General features: G+C 41.9%; 2 protein-coding genes across 3 annotated transcripts in view; one reads left to right on the top strand and one right to left on the bottom strand.

Annotated features, from left to right (window-relative positions):
• The window catches only part of LOC148105994 (Fc receptor-like B), a 385,026-nt gene that overhangs the window by 87,942 nt on the left and 284,559 nt on the right, over positions 1–12,525 (bottom strand). The gene's annotated exons all lie outside the window — the stretch shown is intronic.
• LOC102777248 (NLR family CARD domain-containing protein 3-like) overlaps positions 1–12,525 on the top strand; it is a 1,099,208-nt gene that overhangs the window by 981,138 nt on the left and 105,545 nt on the right. For both annotated transcript variants that reach the window (XM_087837886.1, XM_087837887.1), the window contains one exon: positions 12,056–12,229. In XM_087837886.1, the coding sequence (XP_087694012.1) occupies positions 12,056–12,229 (174 nt within the window). The remainder of the gene's footprint in view (positions 1–12,055; positions 12,230–12,525) is intronic.

Here is a 12,525-nt window from a genome sequence, read left to right as displayed (position 1 = left end):
CACTTTCATGTCTGATCTTCTGCTGTATCGTCCAAAATAAACATCTGAATCATTTCCAACACTTCAGCAGATCTTTAGTTTGGGCAGTACAGTACAAAATAACACATATTGTACTATACTCCCCACTTCCTGATCTTATTGGATCTGTTGGTGAAGGAAACACATGTTTACTGAGTGAATCGCTGCCATTAGGAACTAGTTTTTATATCACAGCCTAGAAATCACACAGGACCATTTCTGCAAGTGAAAAGTCCTAATTGGAGGAAAATAACTGTGTAGTTTGTGCGACTGTTGTTTGTAAATGAAGAATTGTCCCAACTACATGTGCTGCTGACCTTTGACCTTTTCTTTAGGTGCACAGAGGAGTCTGTGGAAACACCCAGAACTGAGGCAGTGCTACAGATGTCTTCAAATAAAGTGGTGTATTTAACCTGTGATTGTGCAGCATACAGCCCACACAAAGTTAACGAGTGGCTTTGACATGTAAACAGTAAACAGTGCTCCATGTAATACTTGGCTAGATGGCAGTAGCGTGCATTACCCATGCTAAGTGTTTAGCTTGATTAGCGCTCTGGCTCGGCTCTACAGCTGCTTTAAGAAAAATAAAGTCGTCTTGTTTGTTGAGCAGTACTTTATTAATGTTATTGCTGTGCAGGTAATTATACGCCTCGGTGCTCTTATAATTACACAATTCCTCGCCAACAACGCCTTCGGAAAATACAAGTCATTAATAATGTGGATTTAGCTAACATCGGGCCATAGTTTAAAGTCATCTACCGTGAGAAGTGACGAGCGAGGCGCTGCTACTGAACTGTTCTTAAAGATTTTTAAAACATCTCTACTGTCTATACACCTTTAATGTGTTGCCATTTACACCAGGTAAAAACACCTGATTCATTCCAGTTTCTCTGCTTTCACTTTGATTCATGTCAACATGAAGCCTGAACGTCTGTGATGAACACACTATCAGCATCACTGACATATTTCATCATTTAAAAACACTTCCTGTCACTGTGGTGGTTACAGTGACATCATGCAGTTTGTGCTTTGACCTCCAGAGGGCGACAAATCAGCACAGACAGAGAGCTCCATTCAAACTTTGCTGCCATCAGTAATAATTCTTCAAATATAATCATCAGTGTTTGAGCAGTTATGATATCAGGGACAATCTAGACATGTGTGACAATACTGAACATGTCACATGACACACCTTAAACATCATGTGATCCACTCTCAGTCTGCACTTTCATTCATGACTTCAACAGGTTGAAATGAGCTTTGAACAAACATCAGTTCAGTGCTGAAATATTCAAACGCTGCAGGAAGAACAACAACAAAGTGATGACAGATGTTTGTGCTTCAAACTGGAAAACCAGCAGAAATAAATCACAACCTGCAAGAGGTTTGGAGTTTCCGAGGTGCACCTGAACGCAGCACACAGTGTCCAATGCTCCTGATTGTCCTCAAACGTCTCTTTGGGTGTTTCCTTCTTGCTCAAAGTTTACTTTCACTTCCTGAACTTCGTGCAGTGGAGCTTGTTGTTGGTGTGTGAAGAAACTGTAAGTTTGCTTTGTTTCCTCCTTTAACAGTTTGTCTTTAGGAACTTTACTGTTTGTTCAGCTCATGTTTGATTTCTTCACACAACAAACTGTGTGTGTTTGTATTTCCGGTCTCTCCATTAAAGTCAGTGTGTAATGTTTTCCTGGCTAACATCAGCTGTGTGCAGCTTAGTTCAGCACAAATCTGCCGCTCCATAGTTCACGGTAACGGACTCACAGCTGGACCAACGAGGCCGAGTGTGTCCGCCACTCTGAGCTACGTTCGTGTTTGTGTACTTGTAGTTTGTACTTTGTGTGTTCACTCAGAGCCCACAGAGGACGCAGCGTACGTGATGACGTCACAGCCCTTTACCTCCTTTACTGTCACTGATTAATATTTACACACGAGACACCTGCAGAGCTCTGACGCTAAGCTAGCCACACAGCATGCTAACACTAAGCTAACACTAAGCTAACGCTAAGCTAGCCAAGAACCCAGAATGATGTTAAAGCTGAGTAAACACTGACCTCAGACCAGCACCGTGATAAAGTGAGCTGCTGCTGCTGAACCTGAACAGGTAACAAAGTGATGAGCAGTCAGGCTGCAGGTTTCTACCTGTTCATGTTTCTACAGTAGAATCACTTTGAAGTGTCTTTGTGCTGTTTCATCTTTGATTTGTGTTCATAAACACTCAGAGAAACATCACGTGACCTCATCAGGATCTGTGTTGGTGTATGTGGCTGTACCTCAGCTTTAGATTGTTACATGCTCATTTGTTCATTTTACACAGTAACATGAAAGTAATGTTATGAGGAGTAATGAAGTAACGTACTCCATTACTTTTAATTAAAGTGTTCTGTGTAATATGTGTAATAATGACTTTTTTGAGTAATGACCAACACTGATCACAACAAAGAGGAAATGCCTCCAACATGCACAAACATTTGACCCACAACATGCAGTTAATGTGGACAAATGTCTTTGATATGCTGCTCAGTGATGGTGGTGACTGTCAAAGCAGAGCTACTGAGAATCAATAAGTAATATCAGTGATGGAATCAGAATCACTAAATTCTTATCATCCCTGTCAGTATCATACATGTGCTGTATAATGTGATAAATGTAGAGGTGCTGGCTGTTCTCTCACTCTGCTGTTTGGCTGTAAAGGACGTCTCCCTGCCTTTGTCTCATTCATGACCTTTAATAGTCTCTTCTAACATGCAGAGATCTGTATGATCTGTTTCATAGAGTCTAACCAGCCTGTACAGGTAACAACAACAGTCACTGCATCACTGACACACAAACCTCATCTCTGTCAATAAAAACATTCATACATGGAATAAAAACACATCAGCATCGACATGCTGCTCCAGATGTCTGTGCTCCAGATGTTTGTGCTTCAGATGTCTGTGTTCCAGATGTTTGTGCTCCATGTGTTTGTGCTCCAGATGTCTGTGCTCCAGATGTCTGTGCTCCAGATGTTTGTGCTCCAGATGTCTGTGTTCCAGATGTTTGTGCTCCATGTGTTTGTGCTCCAGATGTCTGTGTTCCAGATGTCTGTGTTCCAGATGTCTGTGTTCCAGATGTCTGTGTTCCAGATGTTTGTGCTCCATGTGTTTGTGCTCCAGATGTTTGTGCTCCAGATGTCTGTGTTCCAGATGTTTGTGTTCCATGTGTTTGTGCTCCAGATGTTTGTGCTCCAGGTGTCTGTGCTCCACGTGTCGGTGCTCCAGATGTTTGTGCTCCTGGTTGAAATGCTCTCAGTTTCCTCCTTGAAAGAAGTGTTTATATTGTTGTTATATTGTTGACCCACCACTGATCATGTGACTCATCACATGATCAATGTTGAGCGTCTCTTTCCGTCTCAGGTTTAAATATCTGGGACTCTCCACCGTTTGGTTTTTAGAGCTGAAGAAGCTTCTTGGATGAAACGTTTTCCAGAAACTTAAATACGTCTCTTTTCTCTCCAAGCTCCTTAGATCACATGACCTGGATGACTTAACAGACATACTGATACATACATACAGACATATTGACCTGGTCTCTAGGTCACATGACAGGTCAGAGGTCAGCGACTGTAACTCAGTTACTCCTGTTAATGTGAACTCACTGAGTGTTTGTGGTTTACCTCTCAGACTGACTGAAGATGATGATGGAGGAAGATGAGGACAGAGCAGAGTCTGCAGGGTCCAGCTGTCCGTCTGTGAGGAGTGACCGGTCCAAAGAACAAAATCCAGACTTCAGTGCTGAACCTGGACCAACGAGGTCAGAGAGCTGAACACACTGAGTTACAGAAATAATTCTGCACTGACATCATAATCAGTGTTGATTCTGGTTGATTGTCTGACTGTGTTTGTGAGCTGAGAGGAAATGAAAATGAGTTTGTAACAAAAATCAGTTTTGTCCAGTTTTCCTGTAAAAAGCTGAACTCTAATCTAAGAGGACTGTTACTGACAGGAAACAGCTGCATTATCTGCAGTCTGTGTGATCACAGCTGCTTCAATCATGTTTGTGTCTGCAGAGGTCAGAGGTCACAGTCTGCAGGGTCCAGCTGTCCGTCTGTGAGGAGTGACCGGTCCAAAGATTGTAATCCAGACTTCAGTGCTGAACCTGGACCAACGAGGTCAGAGAGCTGTGATGACTCCTTTACATGTTTGTGTTTCCTGGATAAATATGACCTGAAACATCCTCAGATTGTTACAAAGATTCATTAAAAAGAAAACAAGGAAAGAGAAAAGATCCAAATGTTAGACTTGGTCATTTGCTGTTTGAGGACAGTGATGCTCATATCTGTGGGGAAAGTGTGACCTGAGTGGGTTCATGTTTGTCTTTAAAGAACAGAGCTGCTCTGATTCTCTTTGTGTCTGATCTGTTAAACAGTCTGAGAGGTCACACAGAGACCCAGCAGCTAAAGCCTGGATCATACTGGCTGCTGTTAATGAGACTCCATCAGGACAACACTGAGCCACAGTGGTGTTCATGGAAATCAATCAATAAATTCAACTTTACACTGTATTACCAAAGTACTGACTCGTCTGCCTTCACACACATGTAAACTTGAGTGACATCATATTCTGAGTCCACAGCATTCAATATGATGTCAGCCAAGAGTTCAACATATAACAGCTTAAACTGTTCTAAAAAGGTTTTTTCACAGGTTTAAAAGTGTTTACGGGAATTTTTAAGGGTTCTTTCAGAAGCACATACGTGAGGTTAGACACAGGAAGCAGCAACACTGACTGAACACAGCTTTTAGAGGCTAAATTCACATTTTAATAATGAAAGTGGCTTCATGTGTGTGTGTGTGTGTGTGTGTCCGTGTGTGTGTGTGTGTGTGTGTCCATGGTTCCTCCACAGAGTGGAGCAGCAGAGCTCAGAGGTTCCCAGTGGTCAGTCTGCCCAGCAGCATCAAACACAGCTGGACTCCATATTTATGGTCTGTACATGTACAACAACTACTTTATTATTAATATTAATAATAATACATTTATTTATAGGTCCCTTTCAGAACACCAAGGACTCTGTGGACTAAATGTCCAAAAGAAAACAAACTTTGAAATCAGACGGTGCAAATGTGATCACAAGGAAACGTTTTAAACATCGAGGCTTTAAACAAAAACCAAAGTGAAACAGTTTGTAGTCGAGATCAGTGGGAATGAAGCTGAATAACTGTTTCTTCAATATCTTTGAGCTCTTAAAAAAGAAAACTAGCTGAAAGTCTGGCTTCTTTTATGAAAAGTACAGAGAAATTATGGGTCGCTCAATGCTTGTGCACAATATAAGAGTTTAAATAAATCTAAAGAATAACTCAAAGTCCTACAATCATACTGAGAAAATCATCTACAGCTAACTATCCAAGTGGATTTGTTTAAGACAGCTCCATCTGCTGGTGGCCCTCTGCAGGTGCATGAAAGGGGCGTGTTTATAGTGAAAGTAGTAGAGAAAGTAAACCCCATGGGAAGGAGGGAGGACTCTCAGCAGCTTCCAGCTCATATTCAGACATTTGACTTCTCACTGAAAGCAGCAAGTTTGAGTGTCTGTACCTTAATTAGAAGAGATAACATGGCCATAGTAATTAGAGTTGATTGAGCAATGCTGTCCTTATAATGCAGTTTATTATTTTTATGGACAAGTCCAGTTTTTCTGTAGAGCCTCTCAAGTTGGTGACAGCAGCAGTCAAAGTTCACGTGTAAAGCAGAGCAGCAAATCAGGTCCAAATGTGTTGTTCACAGTGAGTGGGATCATCATTGGCTGCTATGTTAACATCCTGCAGCAGGATGTCTTTGGTCAGAGAATGGATAGATCACTAAGTCATTGTTGAGTTTAGGGAGACAGTAGACAGTTGCAGTAGGTTCAGCCAGTTGACACACAGTAGATAAAAATAACTGAAGGCAGGAGCAGACACCTGTATGACTTTCCACCTCTCACATAGATTATTGTCCCTGGGCAGCGCCACAGGGCTGGTAGATGTAAACAAAGCTGGAGGAGAGGATTTATTCATCTGAGAAAAGTCACAGAGTTGTGTCTTGATGCTCAATCATCCAGGTACGTAAATCCCAAAAAAGTTGATTCTGTTCATCTGGATGTTTTCAGTGGGAGAAACATTTCATCATCATCATCAGGTGACTTCTTCAGTCTCAGCTGACTGCAGGTTTCCCCAATCTTATAAACAGGACATTTGTATAATGACTGAAACCAGCCCACTGAAGGAACAATGGGCTGGGAGGTCAGTTCTGGCATGATCAGACGTATGTCAACCAGATGTGCCCCAGGTCTGGCAATAACGCCACTGTTTATGCGATAGCATGCCATTTCTGGCCCGATTGTGGTTTTGTGTATGTGGCCCAGGCACATAGAAAACAGGTCTGGCTGGGATCTGGCATCAAGCTGGCACTTCTGACTGACTGGTGTCATGGCAGAGTGTATGTCAACCAGATGCGGGCCAGGTCTGGCAATGATGCCACTATTTATGTTCCTATTTTCCTATTTTAGTTAGAAGAACCAAATGCCATGTTGCAATACTATACTGCTATGGTAGCTAATGTTTCAAATGCAGGTTTGACAGGTTTGTGAGTGTACACTTTATCCAAAACCTAGTGAGGGTTTACTCATCTTTGCCAGTGGGTGGCTGAAGCTCAGGCGGTAAAGCAGGTCTCCTATTGATCGAAAGGTTAGAGGTTTGATCCCTGGCTCCTCCAGTCTGCATGTCGTGAGTGTGAATGTGTATGAATGTAGTTAGGAAGCACTCAGTTAAGAGAAAGTGTGTGGTTGGGTGAATGTGGCATGTTGTGTAGAGCACTTTGAGTAATATAAGAATCAGTCCATTCACTGTCCGAACAGAGTTTTGTCATGTTGCTTTTGCACTATTGTGCACATGTTGTTATTACATGGCTTAATTAAGGTACACATTAGGCTGACATCTGGGGCCAGAGCTTAAACTGTTCTGGGCCAGCACAGGACCAGCAGTGTGTCTGCAACTGGCCCGTGGCGGCACACAACTTACCCATGGCGCACATACCACAAAAAAGGACGGCCCTTTGGTGGCCCAGACCAGGTTTGCCAGAGGTAATCCACACATGGGCCAGCACAGGACCACCAGTGTGTCTGCAACTGGCCTTGTGCTGGCCCATGTGTGGGCCACAATTGGCAAACCAGATATGGGCCAACAAAGGGCCGTCATTCTTTGCAGTATGTGGGCCACGTGTAAGCACATTGTGTGGGCCAAATCCGGACCATACCAATTTTGCTATGTGGGAGTGGATGATGAGAGTCAAACCTTAAATACTGATCTGTATGTGTAAACAGAGTGTACCTTTATGTAGAGATGGCACCATACCACTTTTTTATGTCCGATACGATATCATAAATTTGGATATCTGCCGATACCGATATGAATCCGATATAGTGTTTTTTAATCAATAAGACTGTTTTTTTAATATCTTGCTGCATTTTGTATAAGTTCATACTCAAGTTTAAATAAACAAAAACACTAAAGCTATTCAGTTATACCTGTATGTAAAAAATACACTGCACCCAAAATATTTCATAGTTCAGCAACACTGATCAATCTAATAAACTTAAACCTGCTCCATCCTCCCTGTTCTGGTATTTTAAAGAGTACTTAGCAGAAATATTAAGCAACCTAACTAATAGGGTTGCAAACTCCCAGCAAAAAAAAAATAGGGAACCACCCCCCACCCTCCACCTCATGATGCTTAATTGACGTAATCAAATTTAATTTGATGCAGTGTGAAAAAAAATGCACAGAAATAAATTATTTTTCAAGAATAATTAAACAGATTCAACATCTTTCTTCAACAGAACTGCAGACTGCACAGATGGTATCTTCCCAAAGGAAAAAGTACTATAGCTTACTAGGGTATATTAGACTTAACAGTTACTATATACAGTAATGGACTTCTATACATTTTACATCGGATTAAAACTTTGGGTGTAAGATTCAGATAATTATTTATTAAAAGCTCGACATTTTAAATGAGAATAAGAAAGAAAAGTATGTCTTTGTGCCTCCTTTTCCCTGTTTATGCCCTATCGGCCCCCCTGGCTAAACTTTGCTAGATCCGCCCCTGCACAGTTATGTCAGCTGTAGAAAAAGATCCTGGTGTAGAAAGTAATAATAAATAAATTCTAACAACAGCTTATCAAGGTTAAACGTGCTGCTGCTGTTGTTCAGCCGCTGGTTTCCTCTTTCTGGTGCAAAGTGGGCCAAAAACAAACAAGAGAGACGATCAGCTGATCAGTGATCAGTTTCATGATTGAAGTAGCAGCAGGAGAGAGAGAGAGAGAGAGAGAGGCAGTCGCTCCATATATCGGTTGTTAAGCTTAAGGTGAGAATGCTTTACAAACATTCAGAGATGAACTTACACACTTGCTTTACTTCTCTCTGGGAAAACTTCCTCGGAGATGAAATGCTGGTTTGGTAGCGAGGCTCCAAATACACACAGCCGCTCTATCACGTGACCACACTGCTCCTACGTGCTACGGTTATGAGCCGAGTTACGCCGTGTAGCAAGTTTTGTGAGGTGCTTTTTTGATATTTAATGGATCGGATTACATTTTTTATTCCTCTCCGATATCCGATCCAGTAATTTAGGTCAGTATCGGACCGATACCGATACGTAATATCTTAACATCTACCTTTAAGACCAGTTGTCTGTATGAGTCACCTGTAACATCTCCACGTTTCTGGCTTTGATTCTCAACCTGTTGGTAGTTCAGCTCTGAACACCAGTGAAATGTTTCTCCCACTTAAATCACTGGATTCATATGAACAGAATCGATGCTTTGGGATCATGGAGTTGTGGAGAATGTCTCAGTTAATAAGATAAAGTCAAACTTATAATTGGTAAAGAGTTCGTGGATGATGTGCCCCTTGATCGTTCGGAAGTGGATGTTGTGGAGACTGAAGTTCAGAGGGCTGGGTCATTCATAAAGTATTCTGTTCCAGCTGCTGGAGGACAACATCATCACTTTTGTGAAGAACGAGCTGAAGAACATCCAGAAGGCTCTGAATCCAAATAAGCCCCAGTGCTTGGAGTTTCAGAGGGAGGATGATGAGCAGAGGAGAAACAGCAGAGAGGCATTTGTGAAGATCACAGTGGACTTCCTGAGGAGAATGAAGCAGGAGGAGCTGGCTGACCGTCTGCAGAGACGTAAGAGGATTTATCTAAAGATTTAAGCTGATGGATAAATGAGACACTCATGACACCAGTGTGTTCAGTCATTTCTCAGTGGGTCAGAAATTGTCATCAGCATTTTGTAAAATGTGATTGTTAAAGTTGTATTTTTATTATTATCATTCAGAACTTCCAGCTGCTGTTTGTCATCGTAACCTTAAATCTGCTCTGAAGAAGAAGTTCCAGTGTGTGTTTGAGGGCATCGCTAAAGCAGGAAACTCAACCCTTCTGAATCAGATCTACACAGAGCTCTACATCACAGAGGGAGGGACTGCAGAGGTCAATGATGAACATGAGGTCAGACAGATTGAAACAGCATCCAGGAAACCAGACAGACCAGAAACAACGATCAGACAACAAGACATCTTTAAAGCCTCACCTGGAAGAGATGAACCAATCAGAACAGTGCTGACAAAGGGAGTGGCTGGCATTGGGAAAACAGTCTTAACACAGAAATACAGCCTGGACTGGGCTGAAGACAAAGCCAACCAGGACATCCAGTTCATGTTTCCATTCACTTTCAGAGAGCTGAATGTGCTGAAAGAGGAAAAGTTCAGCTTGGTGGAACTTGTTCATCACTTCTTTACTGAAACCAAAGAAGCAGGAATCTGCAGCTTTGAAGACTTCCAGGTTGTGTTCATCTTTGATGGTCTGGATGAGTGTCGACTTCCTCTGGACTTCCACAAAACTACAATCCTGACTGACCCTAGAAAGTCCACCTCAGTGGATGTGCTGCTGATAAACCTCATCAGGGGGAAACTGCTTCCCTCTGCTTGCCTCTGGATAACCACACGACCTGCAGCAGCCAATCAGATCCCTCCTGACTGTGTTGGCATGGTGACAGAGGTCAGAGGGTTCACTGACCCACAGAAGGAGGAGTACTTCAGGAAGAGATTCAGAGATGAGGAGCAGGCCAGCAGGATCATCTCCCACATCAAGACATCACGAAGCCTCCACATCATGTGCCACATCCCAGTCTTCTGCTGGATCACTGCTACAGTTCTGGAGGATGTGCTGGAAACCAGAGAGGGAGGAGAGCTGCCCAAGACCCTGACTGAGATGTACATCCACTTCCTGGTGGTTCAGGCCAAAGTGAAGAAGGTCAAGTATGATGGAGGAGCTGAGACAGATCCACACTGGAGTCCAGAGAGCAGGAAGATGATTGAGTCTCTGGGAAAACTGGCTTTTGATCAGCTGCAGAAAGGAAACCTGATCTTCTATGAATCAGACCTGAAACAGTGTAAGATGAATATCAGAGCAGCCTCAGTGTACTCAGGAGTGTTCACACAGATCTTTAAAGAGGAGAGAGAACTGTACCAGGACAAGGTGTTCTGCTTCATCCATCTGAGTGTTCAGGAGTTTCTGGCTGCTCTTCATGTCCATCTGACCTTCATCAACTCTGGACTCAATCTGCTGGAAGAACAAAAAACAACCTCCATGTGGTCTAAATTGTTTGGAAAAAAAGAATTACAGAAAGAAGTGCAATCTGCAGAGAAACACTTCTACCAAACTGCTGTGGACAAGGCCTTACAGAGTCCAAATGGACACCTGGACTTGTTCCTCCGCTTCCTCCTGGGTGTTTCACTGCAGACCAATCAGACTCTCCTACGAGGTCTGCTGACACAGACAGGAAGTAGCTCACAGACCAATCAGGAAACAGTCCAGTACATCAAGGAGAAGCTCAGTGAGAATCTGTCTGCAGAGAAAAGCATCAATCTGTTCCACTGTCTGAATGAACTGAATGATCGTTCTCTAGTGGAGGAGATCCAATGGTCCCTGAGATCAGGAAGTCTCTCCACAGATAAACTGTCTCCTGCTCAGTGGTCAGCTCTGGTCTTCATCTTACTGTCATCAGAAAAAGATCTGGATGAGTTTGACCTGCAGAAATACTCTGCTTCAGAGAAGGCTCTTCTGAGGCTGCTGCCAGTGGTCAAAGCCTCCAACAAAGCTCTGTGAGTAAACATGTGATCAGGCTTTTATTTATAACATAAACAATGTAATGTGTGATGGACCCTTAAAAACTTAAACATATTTATTTGAATGATCATCAGCACTAAATACAGTATATTATACTTAATGTTTGATAGCAGCAGTAAATGTCATAGTGTCTTAAACATATCTGGGTGTCAGCTTTTATCAAAGTCATATTCAGAATCATCCTGTAAGTAAAATTTATTTATACAGCAGCTTTCACAGGTCAAAAACCACAAACTGCTTTACAATAGAAACAGGCAATAAAAACACAGAAGATAAAAACATTAAACAGCAAACACTGAACATCATACAGCCTAAAACTAGTTAAAGGCCACTCTAGAGTCTAGAGTGAATAGTAGAGGCTGAATAAATGAGTTAGTGGGACCAGTAACAGCCTTTAACTGGAAGATCTCAGATGTGAGAAGAGCTGTAGGATTGTAGAAAGTCAGAAATATAGACTGGGACTTAAAGTAAGGACTAAAACTTTAAATAAAGCCTAAAATGAAGAATTATGACCGAATTAACCAATAAGAATCCATTAAATGGGAAAAAAGTCAGTTTAATTTCTGTAATAGTTTTATGATAATTTAATGAGCAGAGAGTTATTGATCAATATGTCAGCTAGTTTGGTGCTAATGCACTGCCCGGCACATGGAGCCCAATTGGCATTTGCAATAGAATACCAGAATTGATTGACCATTGTCAGTTAACAAATGTCAGTGTCATCCATTTGTTGACTCTCAGTAAAAAAAACAGGATTAATTGCTAAATCTAATAACTCTTTAGTGCACCCTCATTGCAACTTAACAACAGTGTTTGTTTAATGTTTATCTGTCATTTTTCAGACTGAGTCACTGTAAGCTCTCAGAGAGAGGCTATGAAGCTCTGTCCTCAGCTCTCAGCTCCCAGTCCTCTAGTCTGAGACAGCTGGACCTGAGTAACTCTGACCTGCAGGATTCAGGAGTGAAGTTTCTGTCTGCTGGAGTGAAGAGTCCACACTGTAAAATGGAAACTCTCAGGTCAGGATTTAAAATTTTTCATTGATGATCACGTTAAACCTGATTTGTATTACTGCATAAACAGTAAATTGATTTTTAAAAAAGTCTTAATGTAGAAATTAGTGTCTGGGGTTTTTAGTGATATTTGTTCACTTTCTGTCTTTCATTTGCAATGAAATGTCCCGTCTGCTCCTCTGAGTCCAAATTCTTTATTTTAGCAGTGCTTCATCCACCAAACCTTCTAGTTCGATTCCTGTATTCTGAAGGTTTTTACAGAGCTGTTTGTTCAGATATCAGAATGTGATTTTCAGAAACAT

The sequence above is a fragment of the Neolamprologus brichardi genome, chromosome 3 (genome assembly GCF_056152115.1).
Source record: "Neolamprologus brichardi isolate AB-2024 chromosome 3, ASM5615211v1, whole genome shotgun sequence".
Taxonomy (NCBI): Eukaryota; Metazoa; Chordata; class Actinopteri; order Cichliformes; family Cichlidae; genus Neolamprologus; species Neolamprologus brichardi.
Note: the sequence above shows the minus strand (reverse complement) of the source record. Positions and strands in the feature narration are given on the sequence as shown.